We start from the raw sequence: 27,661 nt of genomic DNA, 5'->3' as shown, positions 1-27,661 counted from the left end.
CTACCAGTTGATTTGCATCATGCAGCTGGAGATCCAGAGCCAAACTGCGGGATGCTCACTATGCCCCATCTGTTCACTATGCCCCTCCTCCCCCTATTTCAATATGAATTTCAAATGGTTTGTGCCAAGTCAGATTCTTATTGCATAAGTTCAAACTTTGGAAGGCTAATCAGGGCTAGGGCTGGCAAATGTCATTTTCAATGAAAGATCTCATGCGATATTTACAGAGATACTTCTGTCACTATCATCGGATGAGAAAACGACGATAGAGATTTTCTTTCTTTTTTCTTTTCTTTCTCATCGAATTTTTTGTCATGACAGAACGTAATAGTGTTGTGAACATCGTAATGACTACCTCATTTATTGCTGCTATTAGTGGTGATGTTAAAACCGCATAAGAATTGTTCTCATGAGTTCTTGATCATTGTAAAATGACAAGAAAGCTAATGATAGGTAGTTTCGTCTCGTGATAGTGAGAGGACCTGTTTTCTCATTATCACATGATGGCCGTGACGTTTACCAGCTCTGATCAGGACCCAATTTGGATCCTTTTTGAGCACTGGAAGCGAAAATTTCAATTTTTGCATCAGTCTAGTCTAATACACCCCTTACAGGCAGTGCTGAGAATTGCCATTATCATTGAAAGTTTTCACGCGTTATTGACCGAACTATTTTTGAGGGCTTTGGATCTTTTGTCCAGTGAGATGGGTCTTATTGGGCAAGTATAAAGATCTTGTGACGAGAAACATACATCTTTTGGGGCAAACTTAGAGATATTGATGAGTAAATCAGTCAATCCTGAGATCACAAAAGAAGTGTCTTATCACCAATACGACTACCTGCTGAAGTTAAAAAGTGATTCAAAGACTGTGGGTTTTCTGTTACAAATTATATGATTTTTATTTGGAGATCTGTTATATTTACACATGCTTAAGGAAACGTTCCAGGGTTTTAGGATTTAAAAGATTACTATTTATTTTTGTTAAGGTACTACTGACTTTCGGTTCTCCCTTTCATCGGAAACTTGCATCCCAGAAAATGTGCATCAATAATGTTAACGTTTAGTAACTGTTCACGAAACTTTCCATTGGAAGCTAGTCATTAGAGTGCATATCAGTGTGTAGAATAGAACTGTGAATCAAAAACTTAAACCGTCAGCTCTCATTTGTGAGTCCAAACAATAACTACCAGTATTAGGTTTATCGATAACACAATAGAAACCAACACCCACAGCAGCAGTTGTTGTTATTGTCTGGAACAGTGTTACGCTCCAGTAAAGCAAATCAACCCACAACCGTACCTAATCGCAAACGGATGGAAATGGTTCGTCTCATCGAACACAAAGTGGTATAGTTGTAGAGTGCTTTTCCGTTCCATTTCCATTCGTTCGGTTGTTGTCCCAAGCGACCGGAATCGCCGTTAAGGGACCCCAATCCGAAACCTGTGTGTGTTATTGATTAAAACAGCCAAGTACATCAAGCTTATCATTCATTTATTGCCTCCTAATCTCTTGTATATGTATCTGATTGTTATATGGTGTTTGTTATGTCATCGTACACAAATGCAGCATTGAAGAGTTCCTGCTCTGCAGCCATCGAGCTATCGGAAAGTGCTGGTTCCCCGTCTAGTGGACAGCGAAGTACGGCCGGATCGTTGCAACACTTTGAGGGTGACGATGAGAGGCCGTTAATTATTCTAGATATGGAAGAATCCCTCGCAACTATTGCGAATGAAACTGCGCTAGAAGTGGATGGAGACGACAAGTTGGTGCAAAACTTGTTGAGTGAATTTTTAGATCACGCAGTCGACACTAGTGCTGTCCAGGACGATAACGACTCGGAGTTGACTGATTTCGAACGCCAAGTTCTGAGTAAGTACATGAAGGAAATGTGTGAACAAGAGTTTACAGATAAACCGGATACCGTGTGTCACCTAACGTCAGCGGATCACCAACAAGAACGGGATCCAAAGCAGGTGATTGAATTTTCACCTCTCTCGGCAACTGCCGATTTACCTCCCAACGATGAAAGCATACACGATCTCGATCAACTGAATAACAACAGTAGTGATACTGACAGTAGTACGACAGCGTCACGAATAGATGAAAACGCCAACCAAATTCGAATTGAAGTTTCCAAACTGGAAACGGAAAGCCTACCTACGATGGCGTCAGCTGAAACTCCTTCGGAACCAAGTCAGCCAACGAAGAGCAATGACGATTCCGGTGGCCAACAGCCAGCTGCCAGCCCAACGCCAAAGGTTACTAGCGATAGTGAATGCACCAGCACCATCGTCATCACGAACGATAACAGTGCGGGAAACATTGGCGCTCAATTGGCAAATACTCATAATACCACTAGTACTATCATTAATTGCACTGCTATACCTTCTACTACTAGTACTACTGTTGCTATCACTAACATGAGCAGCACTACTAGCTCGTACAATCAGGCCCGTGGGAACCAAATTCTGCAACAAACCCAGCAACAGCAGCTTGAGCAAGAGGAATTACTGCAGCAACAGCAGCAACAACAGGAACGCAGTCGAGCGATGAGACGAAATTTTTCTGTTTGGGTTGGTGTTACATCGTGTGTCTGGGGCATCTTGATCTATCTAATCAAATCGTATACGTAATGTTGCTATTTTTTTATATATTTTTTTTATCTTGTTTGAGTGTTTTTTATTGTTGTTTTCGTTCTTTCGATTTCATGTGATCTCATTTACGTTTTCCGTTGTTTTAGTTTATATTTGATTTGCTTTCAATGCTAAATTTAGTTCCGTTTATGCGATTATGAGTTTAGTATTCCGTTCGGCTCCAATTATTCCCCGTTTGGCTTTTGTTAAACCTGTTTATATTTGTCGAATTGGTTGTTTGGAATTATTAGTTTCCGATTTCATTTACCAGTTTGTTTTCTTTCCCTTCCGTTTCTTTTTTTCCCCAATTTTTATAAATGCCACCCTCTGGATTCTGCGTGAGTAATACACAAAATTAGCTATTTTTTGGATTGATCTGTTCTGGACTTAACGGACCGTTTTTTGTATTATTTTGGTTTTTGAATGAAGTTCTTCACGATTTTAATCACAGCGTCATTGGATTGTAATGGTACAACAGAGCTTAAACATGATAATTATAATTTAGGGGGAGTAGCATTTCGAGCCTCTAAATTCGTAAGTAGCATAAATAAGACCTATTGCATTCAGATCCGAACTATGTAATTGTAATATTAACCTGTTATACTCGTCTTTTCATCTACGGATTTCGTAGAAATGTGAGTATCCCTCCCCGATTTCCCGAACTTTGCATAACTGTTCGATATGGACTCAAATTTATGCTGTAAAACAGGCCAGGAAACAGAACAGCCAAATGACTAGGCTTTTTTGTTTTGAAAATGGCGTTGATATTTTTCAATAAATCATAGCTCAAAGACGTCTTTTCTAATCGAAATTATGTATCATACTAGGATTTAGGAACATTGAAAATAGATGACCTTTACAGTAAAAAATACACGGTGAATAAATTTAGAAGTCATCTTTGACAGAAATATTCCATTTTTTGTTTAAACTCTTTCAGAGAGGGAAAGTTTGTATAGCAGATTTTTGATTGTTCTGATGCTACTTGTTCATTTAGTCGAAGTGCGCAAGGTCAAACCAAAGAGAAAGACCGGACTATGTTAGGCTGAACTAATCATTCGATGATTGAAAAGTAATTCATGAAATGGGAAACAGGCCTGCCGTAGTGGTTAGCATCCACACCTTTCACGCTAAAAGTCACGAGTTCAATCTCATCTTCAGACAAGCACTGAATGCAAAAAATGTGTTAAATTAAAATGCTCTGCTCACAATACAGATACGACATATTGTATGAGCTAACTTGAGAAAAAGCATAATAAAATAAATAAAAAACGCCAAGAGTTGCTGAAGCAATATGAGTGACTCCATGAAAAACTGATCATGTTTGAGCTTGAGCTTGATTGACCGCCCACGGCTGCTACTCTGTTATTGCCAGATCAGCTGTAATTACACAGAGAACCAATAGACGATGCTTGGGACTAGCAATCATCCTCAATGTGTAAAAACTGGTGATCTTAAGGGGAGGTTTACTTGGATTTGGCTGAAAAACAGTTGAACTTTGGATTTTTTTTCAGGAGAATGAAAAGACATACGAACTTCCGGTTTCGATAATTATATTTGTCCACTATTCCTGAATACTTGGAAATTTTTTGAAGGTAAAAAAACAAAATGGCGGCTCAAAATGGCGGCTCGCGTGGAGGAGTGTCAGTCAGGTTTTGCTGCAGAACTTCGAGTGCACACCCTCTGGTGGTGAACTGAAATGAAAATTTTTTATTGTGGTTATAGTTGATAATATTCCCTATGGCTTATACCTAACTAGAACGAAATCCGACAAAAATTGACCAAATTATGGACATTTGAAAATTTAGTGCTTTTTTTACCCCTTTTTTTCTCACTTTGACCTTGCTTAAAAAATAGTAACTAACAATTTTTTTTTCATTTTAGGTATGAGCCATACAAAAAATAGTATCCTTCAAAGCGCAATTTTCCGATTGTATATCGGATCATTTATTCAAGCCCTATGCTCTAAGTTGTTATAAAAAATATGGTTTCGAGAAAAACGCGTTTAAAGTTTTTGTTGCGTCCCTCAGCGCGCATGACAAAGGTTCACTCAAAGCGCCATAACTCGCTAAATATGTTTCGGATCGTAAAACCCTTTTGGCCACATATTCTACACACTTGTAGCTTTCATTTTATGCCAAAAAAATCAATTTTTTGAAAAAATCCAAGTAAACCTCCCCTTAAATTAGGCAATACCAGCGCCGGCCGCGCCCGAACACAGGTCAAGAAAGGAATGGGAAGGATTGTGTTGACATGACACTCGCTTTGATGGAAGCCGAGAACACCTCTGCACTTCCACGAGGAATCACTGGGATGTTAGATAAGAGGGTTGGGTTTGCAGCAGGGTTCGTTTTGGTTAAACGATAAGCTGAATTGATGTCCTAACGATCATATAACGCGAAGGAGCTTGGGACTAAACCCACGGTCTTCTGCTCAGTAAGCAAAAACGTTTGCCACTAGGCAGACGAGCACCTTTTTAATCACCGAGTTGCTGTTATTACCATGTAGTCATATTAACAAATAAAACGATTGACGAATCTTGAATGTGGATGGGCCTGAGATTAGACTCATGATGTTCTGCTCAGTAAGCAAAAACGGTTGAGTGAAAAACTGATCATGTTTGACAGCAGGAAGTATCGACAGTGATATCTTATAAGAGCTCAAGTTAAAAAAGCGACAAAATGTCGAAAGACAACATGTTTAATTCAGTGGTGTCGTGTAACCTCACTTTTTACCTGTGCACCAACCTTCAAAACCAGATTTGCCATGTTCATGCTTGAATCGGTAGAGAAATGCAAATAACCTTCTAGTTTACTCGATATCTATCCATTTCAATCAATATTTTTATAACTGCTGATGATTTGAGCGATGCTGCACAAGTAGATTGAGGTTAAGGTGACGCCACTTGTTGAATTACAAAATATCCAAGAGGCAAAATGGACAAAAGGTCGGACATAAGGTCAAAATGGGTAAATGGACAAAAGGTCGAATTAAATTTAAATGGACTTTGATCGAATGTACAAAAGGTGGAATGGACAAAACGTTGAATGTAATTGCTTTTATCAGTTAAAGAATAGCTCATGTTATAAAAAAGTCAACTTCAATATTGAGAAATGACTTTCGAACATTTTCATCTGGAATGTTCAATAGCTTACAAAAAACAGCTCATGTAAATCAACTTTCGAAAATTTTCATCTGAAATGCTCAATAGCTTGTATCTATCAAAGAACTGCTCTTTTTATAAAGAATTATATATAACTTTTAAACTTGTTCTATCGTTCAACTGTTAAACTACTTTTATCTGTCAAAGAACTGATCATGTTATAAAGAAGGATGGCTTCGGTAATACCTTTACATATCAGTGCTAACATTTGAAAACGGCACAAAAGCCATTTGTAAACAAATGGTTTGTGGGCCCTTTACTCACTACTTGAAGTACACCCACGCGACACAACAGCAACATCGGGTAGGGGAAATTTGCCCCTTCCTGACGATGCTGTTGGTTTGCGTGGGCGTTCTTCGGGTAGCGAGTAAAGGGCCCACAAACCATTTGTTTACAAATGGCTTTTGCGCCGTTTTCAAATGTTAGCACTGATATTATTGTTAGAGGGTACTTAAAGTCCTTGGCACTCATTTTTTGTATGAGGATACATAATGTTTCAGAGCATCGATTAGGATTTGAGCGCTCAAGGACTCTGTTTACCCTTCTGACGATAAAAGGTAAAGGTATTGCCAAAACCGACATTTCCCTACATGCTTTACTAAAGCATATTGACTTTTCGACCATTTGATTTGTTGATCCACTACACGCAAAATAAATGGTACAACCAACGGGGAAATGTATGGGTTTATAACAGATTTGCATGCAGAGATTGCAAGGTTCCACCGCATGAACAGATTCTGTAATTTGGTCGTTGGAAGGCTATTTTAATAATTTTGTAATGGTTATGCTAGCTTATTTTTCGAACAAAGTTTGTTTTCCCAAATTAATTGCGGTTAGAAATTGATCTCATCATGGTTTTGAACGAACATATTCATTCTAGAACAACTTACTTGTACGCTCCAGTCTATTGTAAGAACAGAACTTAAATTTGTTGTAAGAAAACATGCAGACGATGTAAGAAATCCACCCTTACATTTGCTGTTCATGCCATTTGTTTTGCGTTTATGAACATGAAATGTAATGGTCGATTTCTTACATTCTCTGCATTTTTTCTTACAGCAAATGTAATAACGGTTCTAACAATGATCTGTAGCGTTCAAGTAAGCTTTTCATAATAAATATTTGTATGAAACCATCAGCTTCATTGATTTTCTAGCTTAGCTGCAGTGCATTTGAGGAAACAGCTAACATAAAAATTACTTAAATATTCTGACGACTACATTACAGTCTCTGTTCATGCGGTTAAACATGATAAATGACCAGTTCCAGCAAAAAGTATAAATATAAAAAAAATTGACTCGACCTTCTCCGCATTGCATGAAACTTTGCATAATTGTATGTTATGGGTTATCATTCACATATTTGCAAAAAATCGGCCATTTTGGATCTTCATTTTTTTAAACGGCGTCTTTGAATTTTTTCAATAACTTGTAGTATGAAATTGCCACTTCTTATCGAAATAACGTCTGAGACAAAGTTGTCTAGAAAAGTAAAGTCTTTCTAGGGAAAAAATACACGGTAATTGTTTTGATAATTTTGAATAAAAATTCAAAAAGTGTTAAAACTCAAATATCTCAAAAAATATATCTCCGATATTAATCATTTTTGTTTTAAATAAAGCTCATGAATAAGGCAAACTTTTTGAGTATGTAAAACCATGAACACTTGAAAATTGACAAACATTGTAGAACATCAACTTTTGGTCATATTTTTAAACTTCTTGTTAACAAGCTTTTTTATGTAGTTTTTGCACAGATATCAATTTAGAATGTCTCAAATATTGTTTCTTGTGTAGAAATTACACAACAAATTGTCCTAGAAAAGTTCGAAAATTTGACCAAAAGTTTTTGAAGAGCTTTTTGAGTGTGTTGATTTATTTCCTTTTAATTCCGTTATAATTGCTTATCTTTTGACAGATACGGGTGTTTCGTCTACTACTTGCAGACTTCATCAGTGCCAAGTGGTGTTTAATACTTGGCACTGATGAAGTCTGCAAGTAGTAGACGAAATACGCGTATCTGTCAAAATAAAAGCAATTATAACGGAATTAAAAAGAAATAAATCACCACACTCAAAAAGCTCTTCATAAAGGGATTCTGTTAAGAGGTTCGACAAAATTAAAAGATTCAAAAGTTCTTGTTCTACGATTTTTGTAAATTTTCAAGGCAGCATTTTTTGTGAGCTTTTTTTAAATAAAAAAATATAAAAATTGTAGATTGAGAATTTGAGTTTTTTTTTTATTTGTCCTCAAAAATACTAGAAACAAAGACTTTATTTTTCTCTACATCTTTGTCTCAGACGTCATTTCGACCAAAAGTGACGTTTTCATGCTACAATTTATTGTAAAATGACAAAGACGTCATTTTGAAAAAAAATCCATATGGGCCGATTTTTTTTTTGTAAAAATTTTAATGATGGTCCATAACATACAATTATGTAAAGTTTCATACAAAGTGGAGAAGGTTGAGTTTTTCCGATTCGTCATTTGGCGTGGAACTGCTCACATTCTGTATACTTTTTTATGAAAATCTTTAATAGATTATTACATTTTCCGGTTCCCGGTGTAGAAGTGATTTGAACTTTTGACCTTTGCGACCTTTTTCTCCTTAGCTTTAATTCGACCTTTCGTCAATTCAAAAAAAAAATTCGGCCTTTTGACCTTAGACCATTAATCCTTCGGCCAACACGTACAATAACGTTTTTCGCAAATTTCTCGAGAATTGATATATGCTCGAGAAACCACCAGCTTCATCGTGTAGGGGAGCAGTTTCACGCCAAATTACGAATCAATCTGACGTGACCTATTCAGATTTGCATGAAACTTTGCATAATTGATTGTTATGTTCAATCATTCACATTTGAGCTTAATTTGGCCATTTTGAATCTTGCAAAAACAATCAAAATGGCGTTTTCAATATTTTTCAACACTTTATAACTCTAAAGCGTCACTTCCAATCGAAATGACGTCGGAGACAAGGTTGTAGGAAAAATAATTCATTTTCAGTAGGAATAAACATGGTAAAAAATCAAATAAAAATGTTTAAAATTAAAATTACATCCCTCTCTAAATTGGTTTTATGATTTGCTAATGAAAAATGCAAACTTCTGTGGAATTTTCAAGTTGAACATTTGAAAATTAACAAAAACTTTTGGTAAATTTTGCTCAGAAAACGATTTTGAAAGTCATAAAAATAGGTTTCTGTGCTGAATTTAACAAAAAATTGTACAAACAAAAAGTTGAAATAGTTCACAAAAAGTTTTTAGTTCTTAAGTGTCGAACTTGAAAAGATTACAGAAACTAGCATTTTTCATAAAGTTAGAAGCTTTAATCAAACATTGTTAAAAAAATATCAAAGATTGTATTTTTTTGTTATTTTAGTTTAAAACACCTTTTTAGAATGTTAAAATTATTTAAAAAAATGTACGATGTAAAAACGAATTACTTTTTCTTACAACTTTGTCTCTGACGTCATTTCGATTGGAAATGTCGTTTTCGAGTTACGATTTGTTGAAAAACACCTTTTACGCCATTTTATTTTATTTTTGCAAGAATCAAAATGGCTAAAATTTAGGTCAAATGTGAATGATTGAACATAGGGGAAATGGCTCTAATGTTGGCCTATGGATCTAACATTGGGCCCATCGCTAAAAATCTGCTATTTATCAATTTTATCTTGGTGAACGCGTCATTGGGACGATACTAATGGATATTTTTGGTTGCTATTGAAAATTTAGTCGATTGCTGAATTTATGTATGAACCCAAATTAGGGACATTTAGGCCGACGTTACATACATTTCCCCTATCAAAAAATTATACAAAGTTTCATGCAAATTGGAGATGGTTGAGTTCGAAATACATTTTTTAAATATTTGGCATTGAAATCCATCATACAATAATAATTACTTACGTTACGTTACAAACGCCTTTATGTTAGATCGTTGTCGCTATTAAAATCATTATTCCAAAATTTTACATTATCTGAATCTTTAAAATCTTGAAAATCGTGACTTAGTCTTTGCTTTGATTGTTCTCCTTAGTTGAAGGTCTTGAATAAGTACTAGAAGGACTTATTGTGACTAGCTGAAAGTAAATTCGACAGGTTTTATGTCAAACACTTGCCTTTCAACCTCTTCTTGTATCTAACAAGTACACAATATCATTATAACATCTAAAGATTTCAAAATTCAGAAAATGATTTTTTTATAGCAAGTGAGTGGAAGCAAGCCTTTTTGGAACTGAATCAAAAACAAATTCGCTATTAATAAAATTTGTATTGGAAAAAAGCGAGTGAGTCAACTTGACATACGAAGACTCGTGATCAGAGCGTAAAATTGTTGACTGCTTAGGCTGAGTGTGAAAGCACTGCTCTATCTAGACCGTATGTACCAAACGGTAAAGTACGAGGCAATGAAAGAGCCAACAAAAACATTCAGTCACTCACGAACAGGTGGCTCACACCACTGGCCTTCGCGTACACAGCATGTAATTGAGGCATTTTTCCATTGAAAATGTACGCTCAGTCATTCAAACCAAGGATTGAGTACCATAACGGAAGAATAAACGTGCTGACTGAGTGCTCTGCTGTCACCAGTGATTCGTTTACTTCCCAATTATTCAGCCTTTAACGAGGCAGTTAATGATGAGTCGGATGGCAGTTCCTGTTCATATGAAAATGACTTATTGAACCTGACTGTTTTGCGCACTGCTCGTGATCTACAGCTTTCCCCCGAAGAAAGCGTTACCCACTGAGTTCTACCCACCGCTTTCTCTCGGTGGGTTTTCAACCAAGCGCTCTGATTTTCTGCAAGTGACTAGTTCTCCATTGGCACTATTCACATGCAAAAAATCAGACCGACTGGTTGAAACCCCGCCGGGAAAGCGCTGGGTGCAACTCAGTGGGTAACGCGTTCTTCGGGGGATAGCTGTAGTAAAATCTAAGCCCGAGCGAGAAGTCGATGTTTACCCAATTAATCGATAACCATTAAAACGTGGCTCTAATTTGCCCTATATGTATTTGCATATGAAATAGTGATTTAATGCTTACCAAGCACTATCTTAATATAGCATTGATATGAGAGCGGTTCATTTCCCCGAAAAAAAAATCGACGGGTGGGTAATTTCGCCGAATAGGTCATTTCCCCGACGGATATTTTCCTACCCAAATTCAAGCTAATTTCTTGCGAGATTTTCATTATAAAATCTTTGCAAAACCAGGATTCAATAATTTCAAGAGATTATTTTTTTCATCTTTTAAAGGCTACACTTCTTTCTTATAAAAATGTTTCACAAAAATTAAAAAGCTTTAGGCTGCTTTCCTTCTTTTAATTAAGAGCAGTTCTTCCTAAATGTACGATTCTTGTAATTATTATTGAGATCCAGCATTTGTCATGTTAAAACGAGTATTTTTCTCTTTTTTGAAAGCTACCAGTTCTTTTATTAAAATGTTTCCCATGTATTTACTGCTTTTATTATATTTTTCCTTCTTTAAAACATGAGCAATTCTTTCGAAATTTACGATTCTTGTAATTACGTGTTTTGACAGATATTTGGAAATTTTAAATAATATTTTCATTCCTTTAGAAGCTGCTCTATCCTTTCTTATTTTTTTTTATTTCTGCTCAATCTTTTGTTTAAATTTATTCCATCCAAATTTTATGTCAATAGAAAATTTTGCCTTCTTTTAAACATGAGCAGTTCTTCCTAGTTTTGTTATTTCTGGCCTTGTGGATGAAGTATGATTTAAATTTTCTTTTGAAAGATGTTTCTTTTTGCATCCTTACTTTGCTTGTTGATTAATTCGTTGTCAAAATTGCCTTTTCATTCGGCAAAGTTAACCGCAAAACTGAAGTTAATTTATTTTTCATATATATTTCATAGATCATAGTTGAAATTCGGCAAAAAAAAAATATTACCGACGAAATAACCCATTTGGTGAAATGACACAGCCCCATTTGTTATAATGCTATAAAGGTGAAATAGCGGGCCTGAACACAGGGGATAAGCAAAATAGACGAGAAAGTCAAAATTCTGTCCATATTTGAAGTGCCATAGTACCGTGATTAATTAACCGATTTTGATGTACCGTAAAACGGGGTATCTTTGATAATGCAGGTAACTTTGATAGTATAATATAAAGAATAAATTTACTCGCTGTGCTTTTTTCCAAATAAGAAACATTGGTTCCACATTGTAGCTTAGGGTATTTCCGTTGATATCGTATTTAGTTTTTACATAGTATGTGTTACATATTTTATAAAAAATTTAAAAATCCATTTTCGTGTTTTTCGCTTTTTTGAAAAAAGCACTCAAACCATCTTTTGTGAAATGTATTTCCGATACAGCCATCACAAATTCAATGTTGTATTCTTACCCCAAATTAAAAATACTGAAGTTCGGTCACAAAACTAGCTTTAATTTTCGTTCAACATATTACTAACGAATTAACTCTTGGATCCTCAGTACCTCTTTTTAAAAATATAAAATTTGAAAAACATTCATTGCTGTAAAAATTATTTAGAATATACTTTAAAAATTATCAATGTTACCCCGTTTTACAGTACCTCGAAGCATTCGTCGGGAAAAATATTTATTATAATAACATATTTTTTCCCGAAGATTGCTTCTACGAACATCTAAATCGGTTAATTAAGCAGGGAATCGTGGCACTATTTCACATTCATAGAATTATAGCTGTGTTCTGTTTTTTTAATGAAAATAAATTAATTAGGGTGGTCCCCATTTTATTTTAAATTTGTGGTCTAAAATGTTTTATTAGAAATTAAAGGCTAGATAAATGGTGCCTTCAGTATAGCATTTTCTCCAACCACCTACCTGAAGTTATAATTTTAGATTCCACATTTAAAATAAAAAATAGTACCACCCTAAGCATCGTTTTGCGAAGCACCATTTAATTTCACCGTCTAAAACGAATAACAACGGTGTGAATTTTTTATTTCTTGTCGATTCGAACCACACTCAAGTAACAATTTGCGTTTTATGAAGATTTTGAAGATTTGTAGAATGCTTTAAAACTTCAATAAAACTTGCAATGTTATTTGAGCAGTGCACTGTTTTGATCATTTTTCGTTGTCATTGAAAGAGAATAAACTTCCTCACTCATATCAGCCAACAGCGGCGAACGCTTGAAAAAATAGATCAAGTTCGCATCTTTTTGAAGTTGATAAAGCGCTGGCATTAATTTAATTGCAAACCATAGCAGGGTATTAGTTGTAATTCAATGTTTTAATCCCATGGATCAACGATTTTTTTTAATGAGATAAAAATTACCTTCTTTATAGCCCGGTTAGTTCAGTCGGTAGCAAACTTTTTACCTATGTGACTGTAGAATATAGAGTGCTTGCGAGAGAGTAATGTCATTTTCGTTTTTACGGTGTAGCTACACCGGTGTTGCACCGCGGTACACCGAAAAAATTCAGGGTGTAGCTATCGGTTGCACATTTGTTTTCAAACACTTATTGCTGCTTACACAACACCGGTGTAGTGTCAATGTCCTTTATATAAGGTCCGGGCCAACAGGCTTATTGGTGTTAGTGAAATGTACAAATGTTTTTTGGTGTTCATATTTCATTGCAATGTTTATCTTTTTACACGAAACAGCTGTTGGTAGTGACGTAAATCTCACTGTTCGCAGTATGGAATGTTATGGTAGAGTGACGTCGTCACTTGAGTGCTCAGCAATGTTTACAATATGTTTGCTTGTAACATCAGCAAGCTGCCTGTTGGCCTGGACCTTATATAAACATCATTGGTATAGTGTAGCAAACACGAAAATGACATACACGCTATTTCTAAACAACCCAAATTTTAGTAGGATCTACTGATATCCGTCAAAAGTAGAGCTACCCAAAATTGCGTAAACAAAGTTGGGACTGACACGATGACAAATGAGCAACATCGACCCGATGTTGTCTATTCTTCATCTTGTCAGTCCCAACTTTGTTTCCTCAATTTTAGGTAGCCCTAATTTTGACGGATATGAGTAGATCCTACTCAAATTTGGGTTGTTTATAAATAGCGTGTAAGCAAAATCAAGCGGTGTAAGCTGTCTCTTCGTGAGCGACCAAATGTTTCGTTTGCTCTTTCTTTGTCTTAGCGTAGAATTTAAACGTGTAGACAGGGACATAAATTGAATGGTGTGGTGCTTTAGCATTTAACTTGCACTATCAAAAGTTTCACAATTTGCAACAGTGTTCTATGGAAATTAGAATATTTAGACGGTTATAGAATTTCAGTTAAAAATTTCAACAACTCATTCAGTCGATGAGGTAAGTTAGCAACAGACGAACAGTCGTCCTATTTAAAAAAGAAATGTAAAACTCTCGAACATTCTAGCATACGTTTTAGTAATGCGTTGTTTTATTAATTGAATAATATAGAATTATTGAGTAGTCAGCAATTCCTATTTAAATTTAAATCATTTTTTTGCATTATAATTAAATAGGCACTACGAAAGGGCTTACCAGATAGTTGTTTTTGAAACTTCGTAGATCATTTGGGTCTATTGCAAAAGCTAAGAGTTGAAGGAAGTTTAAATTTTCTTCGTCCGTCTTCGTAAGAATGTGTTGTCATGCTATTCCTCTAAACTTATCGTAACGTACAAGCACTTATATCTTAAGACTATCTTCATTTTTATTTTTAAAATAAATTGCTAAAATCGCCGCTATAACGAAACATATTGCATTAATATGATTACAATCCAATGACGCAATAATAAACTAAAGTGGATATTTAGCTAAATTAACAGTAATACTCATTCAGAAATCTCGCCAACAATGCTCGCCTGATCACCGCTTGTACATCTACCTCACCATAGAGTAAACATAAACAAACCAATTGCAAACCTACCAAAACCAAACCAAAATGAATGAAACCTTGCACTCATCGTACTAGATACATCCAGCTAATCCAAACAAAACCTACGCCATCTAGTATTACTTTTCGCTAAAACCAAAGCTCACGCCAATACACCTTGCAAGTGTTTGTTATACGCACCTCTACAGCGATTCTACGATTGTTCTTCTTCCAGATCTATGTAACAATCATAAACTCAAACAATGTTGTAGTAGAAATAACAGAAAAATAATCGACTCTCACTCGACTCCGGCGGTTGCCGCGGTAGCAAAGGTGGACGGGGGCAGCAACCGTTTGAGTAGTAATAGTAGCAACAGCTTACCATCCACCAGTGCTGCTACTACAGAGACAACCCGGGTAACCGCAATGACGAATGCAGCAGCGCCGCCACAGCCAATACTCATTGCTTCAAAGCCAAATGCATGCGTTGCTGCAAATGAACGATCGCTTAGCGCGTCACCTACCGCAATGGGTACTGTGCTTACTCCACCCAATACGCCATCGCCAGTGTTCATCAACGAACGATCTAGTACTAACAGTACCGCAAACAGTGGCACAAAGTTGTTGAAAAATATACACCCGAGTAATCATGATCACCCCCACTACCACCAGCAACGAGCATACGAACAATCTATTCCACTTAATCCATCACCAAAGAATCAAAATTACTCGAAGAAACTGACCGGGATGAAACCGGCACCCAATAATCTAGTCCAGGATGCAAACGACGACGGGGAGGAACCGATAGCGATCGATAGAAATCGTCGCAAGGGTAGCTATAAGAAACGTAAGAAGATAAAGAAACGAGAAAAGCATAATTAGCATCATCAGGACCGTGCTGAGACACGTGTTAAATAGGGCATTTAAAACAATTGTGCAATCATCTTCAATCTACTGTTACTATCTATCTTACTCCTATGTTCTAGGGTTTTGCAGCTATCACTTGAAAACAGAATTTATCCTACCAACCAAAAATGGAGTTCAAATCTCACAAACCGTCGCTTACGCAACAGTGATATTACAAATCAGTTCATAATTTCATTTCAATCATTTTCAGTTGATCTAACACTAGTAGCATAAATCGGTAAACACTTCCCAAAGTAATATCACAAAACTAGGTACACAATCTAAAATCTCAGTATGAAAGCAAAGTAAACGAACAAAAATAGTAATCAAACAAAATCCCAACCCAGTGAGTCAGACAACGGAGCAAATATGTTTAGTTTACACATTGACTATCACCACCTAAGCTTCCTGCTGCGATTTTTTTCGTTACTCAAACATGGACGACCATCGAAATGAAAAAAATAAATAAATAAATAAAAAAACAAACGCTTTTGAAGTGAGAAGTAAACATCCAGTGATATTTTGAAGTTTGATCAAAAGCTAGAATGCTGTTAACTGTTTTAAGTTATGTTTTGCGATTATTTGAAAGGTTTAATTTCTGTTTTGTTTTGAAATCTAAGCTATTGAATTTTTTTGAGCACGAATTGTCAGTTATAAAAAAAATTAAATTTGTATTTTGGCAGAAGATGTACGATTCGTAAGATTGTTACCGGTTTTTTCGTGATAGATGAAAATATAGTGAAATTGTTAGTAAAATAATCAACAGTGTCTTTTATTTTTTGTATACAGGCTAAAATGTTTTGAGATTTTGTTTTGTTTTTTAGAGCTAATAACATTTACTAAAACCATTTGCCAGGACGCGCTCCACAACGCTGCCCATTAATTGTGTTAAACACTTGTCAACATTATTTTACACAGCAATAATAGCTTAACCTAAATTTTTCTTGAACACCTTGTTACGGCCATCCGCGTTGCCATTTATCAGGATTTTCCAGATTTATATCTGCTTACCCTACATAGAAGTTGTCTCGATTTCACTCGTCGTCAGCCTCGCAGTCTACGAATGCTCCACAGAGGACCGTCGACTTGGTTGATGCACCTTGCCCGCTGTGCGCCTCTTCATCTCGGTTCAATCGTTTCGACATTCTTACGACGTTCCCAGCCCACCGTAGTCGCCCGATTTTTGCGGTGTAGACGATGGGTTGTTCTCCATGTAGCTGGTGCAACTCCCGGTTCATTCGCCTCTTCAGCGCTGCATCATCCATCTGCTCTCCAACGTACATGGTACGCAATACATTTCGTTCAAAAACACCAAGTCCACATAGTCCATGTCTCGTGGCCGTAGAGGGCTACCGGTCTACACTCTAAGCTACGTTTAGCTAAAATTATCGGTATTTTTACCGATAAAACTCGTTACTTTTGACTTTAAATAAGCTATTTTTTTCTATAAATTAGGAAATTTTAACGTTAATTTTTGGTAATCCATGATTACCGATAATTTAGGTAGGGGAAATGTCGACTTCGGCAATACTTTAACCTATTATCGTCAGGGAGGTAAACCTAGTCCTAGAGCACTCAAATTTGGCCAATAGATGCTCTGAAACACAATGTATCCACATGCCAAAATTGAGCTCTCAAGGATGTTGTTTACCCCTTGACGATAATAGAATAAAGTATTGCTGAAGCCGTCATTTACCCTATGTGCACTTTCTTCCATTATCGCTATTTTTTTACCGATATCTAAGTATTCTTTACTGGCTTTTGAGGTATGTGCATCTTAGCGTGTATAACTCAACGTTTTGTAGATAGTGAACTTCGTGATGCGACTAACCTTCGGAGTTCCTACCATAATGCGTCTTTGGATATCTCTGCTGGTGAATACAAAATGTTAGTCAACTATTACACTTTTTCATGTGTACAGAATTTGAATCAATTTGAGCGATTTTTGTTATGGGCTTTTCGTTCAATTCCTTTGGATGAAATATATCGATAAAAAGTATGTTTGTTCAAGATCCACCAATGAACATTTTCTGTAATAGTTTCAAAATGCAGAAAAAAGATTTTTTTTTTGTATTTGTTTCATTGTAACAAACACACTGTGGGTTGATTTAAGGCGGAAGAAATGGAGGATTTGAATGTCCGATTATTATTATTTTTAGGTAAGAAGTTTAATTTTTGATAGTTACAAAATGTTCCAATGTGAATATTTGTATAGGGGCTGTTCATAAACTACGTATACCGTTTTTGAGAGGTTTAAGACTTTAAGGCAATTGGTCCCAAAGCCATATTTATGAAGACAAAAAGGTTTGCACCAAAACCGTCAGTTTTAAATATATAGTGTCTTCGGGAAAGTTTCTTCATATTTTTGGCCGATTTTGTTGTGTTAGTGAAATTAGGGTAATCCATAAAATTAGTGAATTTAAAATACAAACTTTTTATTATTTAAGATAGACCAATGCAGTGTTATAAAATTTGTAGAACAATCAATTTGAAGCAACTTTGCTGAAGACACCAAATTTCTATCTCTTATATTTTAAACAAGCAGGTTAGGGTTGTTGTGGACACTTTTAGAACTTTTCATGACGCATGTTTTTGCATACAATTTAAAAGAGTCATTATTTAGGAGAAAATCCTCTTTAACATTCTAATCATAAAAGATAACAACTTCGTTGCTTGACCAAAAACATGCGTCATCAAATGTTCTAAATGTGTCCACAACAACGTTTTTACGAGAAATAAATGTATTTAAAGATATTCAAAGAAAGTCGATTGTTTAGGAGCCACCCTAACCTGTTTGTTTAAAATAATCTTACCTCATGAACCATAAGAGATAGATATTTGATGTATTTAGCAAAGTTGCATCGAATTGATTATTCTATAACTTTTTAAAACACTGTATTGGTCTATCTCAAATAATAAAAAAGTTACCGTACCGTTGTTTTAATTCACAAATTTAATGGACCACCCTAATTTCACTAACATCAAAAAATCGGCCAAAAATATGAAGAAACTTTTCCGAAGACACTATATATTTAAAACTGACGGTTCAGGCGCAAACATTTTTGTTTTCCTAAATACGGCTTTGGGACCATTGCGCTATGCCACTGCCATTCAAACAAATTTTTACGTCAGAAACTCAGAGTAAACTAATTAAAAAGAGCGAGTCTTTCCGTATTTGCTACATAATTTCCATCACTTTCCCGTCTTATTTGTTTTATAGGATTCAATCATTCAGCAATTTGAAATTGATTTTAAACTGGATGGGCCTTAAAAGAAAATAATGATGATGGTGGACTTTGGAAAACTTATTTGTAAAACCCGAAACTGAACTAAACGTTTTTGGGGTTTTAATTTTGTGTTTAATTCGAAATCAAAATAACCATGCAATATTATTCACAGTTTTCATGATTTGATTTCCAGAATTAACATGGAATTTCGGTCTGAACTGAAGTATCATGGAATTCTTCGTATAATAACCATACAAAAAAACTCCTAGTAATATTTTGAAATTTGCCTCAGAAGCCCCTTGAGCATTTTAAAGATTTCTCAGCCACTTTTTTGAATTTATTAGTTTATTAACCTAACGCCCTATTCCTTTGAAATTATCCCCAAAACAATTTTAAAATTATGTTATTTGTTGAATTCTCATCATAACTCTTTTGAAATTCTTTTTAAAATTCATCTGTCATTGTCCTCACGATCCCCATACAATTTTCACAAATTGTCACAAATTCTTTTAAAATCTTCAAAATTTACAGAAGAATTTAATTTAAAACTTCCTTTCTTCTCCACAAAAATCCCTCTAAATTCATCGAACAATTTCTTAGGACTACATCCTAGCATCATTTTGGAATTCTGCTCTGAACTTCTCCTTCCAAAATTATGTAGGAATCCTCCTCAGTATTTCTTTGAACTCACAACTTTGACTCCTTTTAAATTTCACGTAAAATTCCAGGGTTTGTCCTCAGGATTTTATAGAAAGTTCTGTAATTTGTTATAACCCTTAAAATTCCTCCAAGTCTCAGAGCGTTGATAATGATGACTCCTGGGCCCATCAATATGATTTGTTTAAACCTGTGATCTTGGAAATTTTTCAAAATCTCACATTATAATTATTTTTTTTCTTTCAATCAAGGATCACGAAGATTGGTTTTGGTCACAAATTTTAGAAAGTCTACACAAATGTAGCCCCAGGATCATGGTAATTTCCTTGAATCGCATTTTTTTTTTTAAAGATTTATTTTAGTGCAGACAAGGGAGTGAAGACACATTTTCTTGTTCCGAGATCTCCAACAGTTTTCCTGAATCGCATTTGTTTCATGTTTTTTTAGAACAATGTTTTAATTAAATCTCTCATTTTTTACAGTTTGGTCTTATGACCCATTCAGCCAGATAGCATTTGGCCTAGCGCCCTTTATTCATAACTCTGCTACTCAGTAATTTTTTGGGATTTGATCGAGATCGAGATCGAGAACTGATACAAATAGATTTTTCAAAGTATCTCAAAAGATTAATGATTTCTAGATAGAGCTGGAATTAGGGCGTAACAGCTTTTGTAAACAATGACTTCTCTCGATGATTTCTCGGAAGCCATGGCTTTCCCTGGCAAATCAACATCACCATCGAGTAGAAGAAGACTTCTCCTACCCGATGGATATATTAGTTTGTGTAGACGTGCCTTAAATCCCGAGAAATCAACGAGAGAAGTCATTGTTTACAAAGGTTGTTACGCCCTAATTCCAGCTCTATCTAGATTTGTTTGGAGTAAATTATGTGACTCATAGATTTAAATCATAATCTCAACTTAAAAAAAAGACTTCCTGTTATTTTGATTCTGAAGATATTTTTTCCACAAATGACTTCCCAAAATTTGCAGTTGGCCATGTTTTAAAAAATGTGTTCAGTCTCGTTATTTGTTGAATATTAACAAGTGAGATTTTTTTTATGATTTGAACTGGGAGAACCAGGAAAAAACAGAAATATCAAAATGAAAATTCACTGGCCACCCTGCGAGTACAATTCGATAGGTTTCAGTGTTTAGTCTGACGTACGTTTCCGCCATCGTCTCAAAGTTCGTAGTACTTAATTTACATGACATGTTTACGCCTCATCCTTTATGTCAAAGTTGGATTCCTTCACGTATAAAATTAATAAAATTTCTAAGTGTGTAGGTCTTTTCCGATTGTTTCGATCCGTAATTTCTTCTCTATTATTCGCTACAATTGTTTTTTAAAGGGCTGCTTGTTGGGCCTACCCCAACTTTTTGCTTGCCGGAGGACCATCACGTACAGCTCTGTTTAGAGTCCCACGCTGGTATGAGGATGAGGATCAGCCGCCCCTAACTTGGGGAGCAGACGCTGTTTTGAGCCAAGCAGACCCGAAGAGACACTAGGAAAAGCTACGCTCTTCGAAGAGAGGAACCCTCCTTTCCCTGTCAGTATACAACCAGGTTACCACCGGGGTTTCTTATCCCATATTTCCTATAGTTACTCGTACTCCATCCGGCTCCGCGGGGAGGAAGCGATAGGAGTTACTGTACAAGAGGCTAAATACCACATTGGGGTCTAATTAAAACCTGTAGGTAGAACTGAAGTACTTCCTGGCTGCTAGTTAAATCTGGCTAAAATTACACAAGACCTTTGTGTGCCTTACTGGACGGTACAATCCGTTTTTTCGTTATCAGCGAAAACAAACTTAAACATGTCGAGAACATCTCCTCGAGGACAGGAAGCTTCCAAAAATTTATCTTCAGGTATATTTCGTCGTCCATTCTTGGTACTTCGTGAGAACCTGATCGTACCACTTCCGAGTGCCATTGCTTCAGCGTCCTGTTTGGTTGTTAGCTTGCACAAAAATAACGATAAGCTTTTCGTTGTCCGCGGAAGGTACTACGGCTGGCACCGTATTTTCTGGCGACATCACGATCTGAGAGTCCTGTGTTCTCCTTGATTATACTCAATATCTTCCAACGCAGCTGCCGATCGTAGGTTCCTCTACGATGCGATCTAAACTTAGTCTTAATATTTTTTATAATTGACAGGGTTAAATTAAGGTTAAGCATATTACTACTGTACACATCACTGATACTTGAATAATACCAGTAAACACCATCTTCAACCAGTAATTGAAAGTAATCCTGCAATTGAGGGTTTAAATTTCGAGAATACTTTATCATCTACACTAATGTTACAGAAATAAATGTTAAGCCAAATGCAGTATTAGATTTTCTTTCAAAAATATTTCGGTGATGAAGATTCAAATCATATTATATATTATGCGTATTTTCCACATTCCTCTAATGCCATTCGACTTTTGTGTGATACAAACATAAATCTAATACTGCATCACACCGAATGCCGACAACATTAAACTTCGTTTTTTAAACGTCCGTCTCCGCTAACTAGCAATTGCAATTAATGCTTAAGCGAAGAAAGAAAGCTACTGATGCTAAAGCTTAATTCAAAGCTTCACCATCAATTGACACAATTTTCTCAAACTACAAGTATTATATACCCTCAACATTGACATTCCACTCTTCAGTTCATAATGTACCTCATCTTGTTTGATATATTCCCCCATAATTCAGTAAACTGTATCTCGTAAATTAATCATACATTATTCTAACAAATGCGTTTTCTCTCTCTTTCTGTTTTATCATGCCAAAATCACAAATCCACAAACAAATCACACCGCAAATATTATCTGCGATCGCGCGCCCTTACTGTTGTGATGTGCCAATCTAAAACCAAAAAAAAAAATACATAAACAATAACCACACAATCCAAACGACACTACTGCCGCGAACAACAATCGTGTTTGTGTTTGTGTGTGTTTGCTAATGCCGCTGTTGCTAATCAACTGAAAACACCACTTGCTGCGTCTTGGTGGGCGACCAATTGGATGAAACTATGTACCAACAAAACCGAAACGTTAAATTCGAATCAAAATTTATGCTTCATCCTTTGTTGTTGTTGTTGAATAACACCGATTAAATTAACGATCGAACTAAACCGAACTATGTTTGGCGCAAATTGGTCGCGCAAACTTGCAATCCGAATCCACCGGACGCCGACGGTCAATAGTTTTGGAGAGACCTTCATCGCAGATGTCCTATTTGGACCATTTCCTGAAAGAATCTCGCGATGGTTCCGGTTCGACAACGCACACCAACTCGACACTAGCAGTGAATATGGTAATTTGATCTGTTTATTTCGCAAGTTTCATGATCTGTTTCACAAACTTAACGTTTTCTGTTTCTCACAACTAGCCGTCCCAGCAGAACAGTCAACACGTAACGTCTACTAGTTCATCGTCGAACAATCTTACCAACACGCCAATGAACCAGCATAATCAGAGCCTGTCGTCGCTGCATCAACAGTTGCAGCATCAGCAGGTCCAGCAGCAGCAACAGCAACATCTTCAACAGCAGCAACAGCAATCCCACACGTACAGCAATCAGCAACAGATGCACCAGATGCATCACTCCAACTACTCGATGGAAAGCGAGGAAGGTGACGTCGAGGATAACCGAGGCCATTCGCTGTCCAGCTCCAAGAGCAATCTGAGCGATCATTCGCTGGTATGTACATTTTTCTATTGATCCTAAAATGTTAGGTTTTAAACTCAAAAAATCATTCTTGGAGGATCGATCCGTTTTGTCATTAGGATTACTGATTTTCTTCGTAATGGCGGCTACTTGCCACCAGACAACCACAGGTTCTTCAAATTTCAATTCATTTCAAACAAACTAGTTTGTGTGGTTCAAAAGGCTTCGCATATCAATCTGCTCCATACTGAGTTTCAGTATTCCATTATTCCAATTTCATAGTGGGTCGTATGAATGGAAAGAAGCATAATCAAGCTCACAACCATTTCGGAATCCTATACGCCATAATAGCAGCATAGCATAATAGGAACGTATAGTTATACCACCGCTTATCACATAACGGTTCATGTCCTGTGGATTTTCTATCTCCATGGGACATTTATTGGCTTCGGAATCTCTCAAATTGCTCCATGTCCTGTATATTTATTTCTATTATTTTTGAGATATTTTTTTAAATCTTAAAAGGATCTTGTTTTTTTTTGTGTCTGAGATGAAATTTTTCAACGTCTGAACTGATTTGATAATTCCCTTGGAACTCTGCAGAGGAACTCCTTAGGATTCAATTCAGAAAAAAGCTTGGAGAGAACTCCGGAATTCTTTGAAATTGCTCAGGATTTCCTTTGTGTACCTACCTTTGAAATTCTCATTCACATAAGAACTGTCCTGCATTGCCTTTCAGAACTCTTTTGCTATTCTCCTGGTAATTACCTTGGAATATGCTACTTAGAATTCTTTTGAATTCTCCACTGAAATTTGGTGGAATCCTCCTTTTATTATTATTAATTTGATACATTTTTTTCAGAATGCCGTTCGAACGCTTCTCAAAATTACTGCAGCTATCGTTATATCAGAATTTGATTCTTTAGATATTTTCCACGGGATTCGCTGCAAACTATTTTCTAAATTGGCTTGTATTTTTTCTCATAATTATAGGACACTATTCTCAGAATTGGATTACCTTGGAATTATTCCTGGTATTTCTTTGAAGCTTTGCTCAAATTTCCCTTATTCCTTTGAATTGTCCTTTTGAATTATTTTTCGAATTCTCTGTGAATTAATCTCGGGCAGATCCGAGGAGCGCTACCAGAAATTAATTTAAATACTCCACATAATTACCTAGCCATAATTCCCAAAACTCCCTTTGAACTTTCTTAATCATCCTCCTAAAAATCTCCTAACAATTCTCATGTAATTTTTTTCAGGCAAGGATCCCACTGGCATTCGATATCGTGTGGCTTTAAGTTAAGCACACAATGACACATAGCCACAATCAGTGGGCGCCTGGCTTTCGAATAACTTTGAAATTCTACTCAAAAATATCGTAGAGTTCTCCTTAACATTAAATAAAAAAAACATTATGAGATACAAGCCTGAAACGAAATCTCGACAAAAGACTTGGATTTATCCATCTATGGTGAGATCTGACTCTTCTTACTAAATCAAATTTTGAGCCACTTCTCAGGTGGTATCCGAGACATGTCCAGTAGACTGATGAAAAATTTGAAATTTTCGCACAACAGTGCTCAAGCGGTTCCAAATCGGGTCCTGATAAGCCTCCCAAAATTTGAACTCATTTGGTAAGAAACTGACTAGGCACAAACCATTTGAAGTTTATATTGAAATTACTAAGGGAAAACCAAACTGTTTGTTCATTTACTTTTAGCTGTTCTAGCTGACTGTTAAAAAGTTCTTATGGGAAATTTTCTCTGAAACTTAACAGAAGATCGATTTCAGTTAAACTTAAATTGAAATGTTTATTAATTGTTCAGTGACATCGCCGTAACCTCAGGCTCAAAACGTAAAAGAACAAATATATATATATATTGCTTTCAACTGAAAACAAAAGTCCTACGGTATTTTATTTTAAATGCAGAAATCAAGAGAAAAACCCTCGCCCTCCACACCTCTATTAAAAACACAAAATACATTTTCAGAATTAGGATCGCTATAAATTATCAAATTATGCTCCATAATCAAGATGGTTTAAAGAAGTCCAAAATTTGAAATATTCTTTAAAGTCTCAAAATTTTGAAATGTATTTAAGTTACTTATAAATTATTAAAACTACAAGGGACAACCCTATGGGGTTGTACGCAATGGTGACGTAGGTCTACGTGGTCTTATGTAATAAATGTTATTTGTTAACTGCAGCAGGAGCTTGTTTTTGTGTGTGTATGAATAGGAATTTGAGCGGGGTTCTCTCAGTTTATACTCTTTAGTATGATTACGATAGCCCTGAAAAGAACCTTTTGCTATGAATTTTAGTTGGGTAGTTGGGGCAGCCTTGATAGTTAGCTGCTTGGTGGCGAGCCTTTCATTGTGTTCTGGAGAACACCATCACTCACCTCGCGGTGATTGCATAAACACCGTTCGATTAGACCGGATGGAATTCAACTTTGAAATCTGTGTTTAGTGATAAAATTATTGAAATTGGTCCAGGGGCAGCTGGGTTATTAACGTTCAAAATCTTTCATAATTTCGTTGCATGTTCGATTTTTGGTTTTCACACGTAGTCCTACGTCAAAAAAAAAAACGCTAGGCCGAATTGATGGATAAAGTTTTGTAATTATTTTCGTAAACAATAAGATCTACCGAACCTTGAATGCTCAGACTGGAATTATGTTGAATGACAAAATTATTAAGATTATGAAGCTGGGCCAGTTTTTCGCATTTTTGGTCTTTGCGAGATGTTTTACTTTAAATATTGCGTATTTTAAAGATATCAGTGTAAACAAATCATGGCTCTTGAATATGGATAATATTTTAGTATTCAGACACTATGAAGCATTGGCTTTGGCTAGAACATTATAATGAGACTGCCAAATGAGTTTGGAGGATAGTTGTAGATGAAATCTAGGTATAATGCTAAAGGACCTCTGGGAGAACTCTAATGGAATTTAACTAGAAATTTCAGGTTATTTTGAGAAGTATATCATGAAAATGTGTAAGGAGGAGTAAAGCCCATTCAACATTACAAGTTGTATCAAGGTTTTAAATCATTCTTCAAGTCTAAATCATGCTCCACAGAATCCTCATAAAACCAAAACTGTTACTTGGAAAGGATAGTGAGTTTTAAGGTAGTTCTCAAGAGACTATTATGAGGATTATAATTATAATACCAGGGAACTCTAAAGCAAATCGAAGGGAATTATTCTTCTTCTTCTTCGCATTTCAAGCTTATTGCACATCGCATATTAGCTTATTACGTGCTCTCAACTTAGTGTTCTAGATGCACTTCCACAGTTATTAATTGAGAGCTTTCGATGCCTGTACCATTTTTGCATTGGTATAATTGTGTGTCAAGTCCAATCATACTTCTATGCCCAGGGAAGTCGAGAAATTTTCCAACCTAGACCGGACCGGGAATCGAACCCAGCCACCTCTAGCATGGTCTTGCTTTGTAGCTGCGCCTTTACCGACTGAGCTAAGGGAGGCCCCATCGAAGGGAATTTCAGGGAGCATTTCAAGGAAATTCGGAGCCCCTTTCCTTTAAACTGAATTAACCCTAGGGCAAACTTGACTACATGATTGCAATTGTGAAATTACGCCTAATGATTACCTACGGCTGAAAATCTCTTAAATGTTGATCAATCAAAGCGTAATTTTGAGAAGGGCTGCCTGAAAATATGGATGATAATTCCATGGAAATCTAGTTATTAAAATACCTCAACAATTTCTTTGCAGTATTTCATGCTAGTTTGAAGATTGTTTCAAATTAATTTATAAGAATTTTAAGGTAATTTCAAGGAGTTTCTGGAAGGGTTTGGCAAGAAATACTGAGCATATTTTCAAAGAAACTGTGGATATTGCTCCAAGAGAATAAAAAAATCCAAAGGAGAAAATACTAAGGAGAGTTTCAAGAAAATTCCAAAATAATTCGCTCAAGGGCAATTTAAGAAGAATTCTGGAGGAAATTTATGGAAGATTTGGGAGAATACATTTCTTAATTCTAAATGGCATATCAAGAGATTTCTTACGCATATTTATAGCGACTTATCTGTAAAACTTTGCAGAGAAATTAAACAAATTCTCTTAAGAATCATTAAAAATGCGAGATTAAATTAAGAGTGAATTTCAAGAATGTTCTGCATAGAATTCTTGGGCTGTTGAATCATAAAATTGTTGAGGAAAATCCTGATAGTTCAAGTAATTGTGAAGACTCTTTGGAATGGTCTTAATTAAATCCTTGATAAATTTGCAAAGATATCCAGAGCTCAGTTTCTATGAAACAGTTTAGTAAATTCTAAAATTGAAACTTTTTCAAGATTCCGTGCACAGAAATTCAAGAGCCAGGATTAACAAAATCTTCAAGATTCTAAGAACAAGTACATATTTCAAGATCCAGGTCTTAGAAAGCTGTTCAAGATTATGGGGCTAGAAATTTCAGAAAAGTATAACAATAAGAAATGTGTGATTCAATCTCTGGACGTGTATTCCCAGAAATGGAGACATTTCTGTAGTTCTGAAAAGTTGCCATCGTTCAAAAATTATCAATCTTGAGAATTTTTGTTATTCCTTGATCCTGTATTTCTGTGTTGTACG

General features: G+C 35.9%; 1 protein-coding gene across 4 annotated transcripts in view; it reads left to right on the top strand.

Annotated features, from left to right (window-relative positions):
- The window catches only part of gek (serine/threonine-protein kinase gek), a 162,478-nt gene that overhangs the window by 115,412 nt on the left and 19,405 nt on the right, over nucleotides 1–27,661 (top strand). For all 4 annotated transcript variants that reach the window (XM_065235686.1, XM_065235685.1, XM_065235684.1 and 1 more), the window contains exons 9-10: nucleotides 22,596–22,705; nucleotides 22,781–23,092. In XM_065235686.1, coding sequence (XP_065091758.1) covers nucleotides 22,596–22,705; nucleotides 22,781–23,092 — 422 coding nt within the window. The remainder of the gene's footprint in view (nucleotides 1–22,595; nucleotides 22,706–22,780; nucleotides 23,093–27,661) is intronic.

The sequence above is a fragment of the Ochlerotatus camptorhynchus genome, unplaced genomic scaffold (genome assembly GCF_037179485.1).
Source record: "Ochlerotatus camptorhynchus isolate MF236.1 unplaced genomic scaffold, CSIRO-AGI_Acam_v1.1 ptg000503l, whole genome shotgun sequence".
NCBI lineage: Eukaryota > Metazoa > Arthropoda > Insecta > Diptera > Culicidae > Ochlerotatus > Ochlerotatus camptorhynchus.
This window is presented reverse-complemented; position numbering and strand designations above follow the sequence as displayed.